Source organism: Camelina sativa, unplaced genomic scaffold, assembly GCF_000633955.1.
Source record: "Camelina sativa cultivar DH55 unplaced genomic scaffold, Cs unpScaffold06473, whole genome shotgun sequence".
Classification (NCBI taxonomy): domain Eukaryota; kingdom Viridiplantae; phylum Streptophyta; class Magnoliopsida; order Brassicales; family Brassicaceae; genus Camelina; species Camelina sativa.
This window is the reverse complement of record NW_010927550.1, coordinates 1-504: the sequence shown is the minus strand read 5'-3', so window position 1 is coordinate 504 and position 504 is coordinate 1. Positions and strand designations below refer to the sequence as shown.

The 504-nt window shown below is 60.7% G+C and overlaps 1 protein-coding gene across 1 annotated transcript; it reads left to right on the top strand.

Moving 5' to 3' along the window:
• Positions 1–3: 3 nt before the first annotated feature.
• LOC104774887 (proline-rich receptor-like protein kinase PERK14) lies at positions 4–498 on the top strand (the record flags this gene model as incomplete). The annotated part of the gene is made up of 1 exon (XM_010499283.1): positions 4–498. A coding segment is annotated over one exon (495 nt), but the record flags the coding sequence as incomplete, so codon positions are not given.
• Between the last annotated feature and the right edge of the window lie 6 nt (positions 499–504).

The window sequence follows — 504 nt, the reverse complement described above, 5'->3', positions numbered from 1 at the left end:
CCTCCTCCGTTGCCTCCCCCACCGCCCCTCTTAGCTCCCACCGCTTCGCCACCGCCTCTTCCGATTGAATCTCCTCCGTTAGCATCTCCACCGTCTCCTCCATTAGTATCCCCACCGACTCTTCCATTAGTATCTCCACCGTCGCCTCCGTTAGAATCTCCATCTCCACCGTCTCCTCAGGCCTCAGCTCCTTCCGGTTCACCGCCATTGCCTTTCCTTCCCGCCAAACCGTCTCCGCCGCCTTCTCCGCTTCCCTTTGAGACATCACCGCCGGGAAACCCCATTTTCCCGCCGCCTCCTTCACTTCCCTCCGATTCAATCCCGCCGGCGAGTACGGCTTCTCCTCCACCGCCGTCTACTCCTCGCCGCCGTGCCCCTAAGCCTTCGCTTCCTCCTCCCACCAATTCTTCCCCACCAAAACCTTCTCCGAGCACTCCGACTCTCCCGGAAACTTCTGCTCCACCTAAACCACCGCTCTCGACGACGCCATTCCCCTCTTCATCC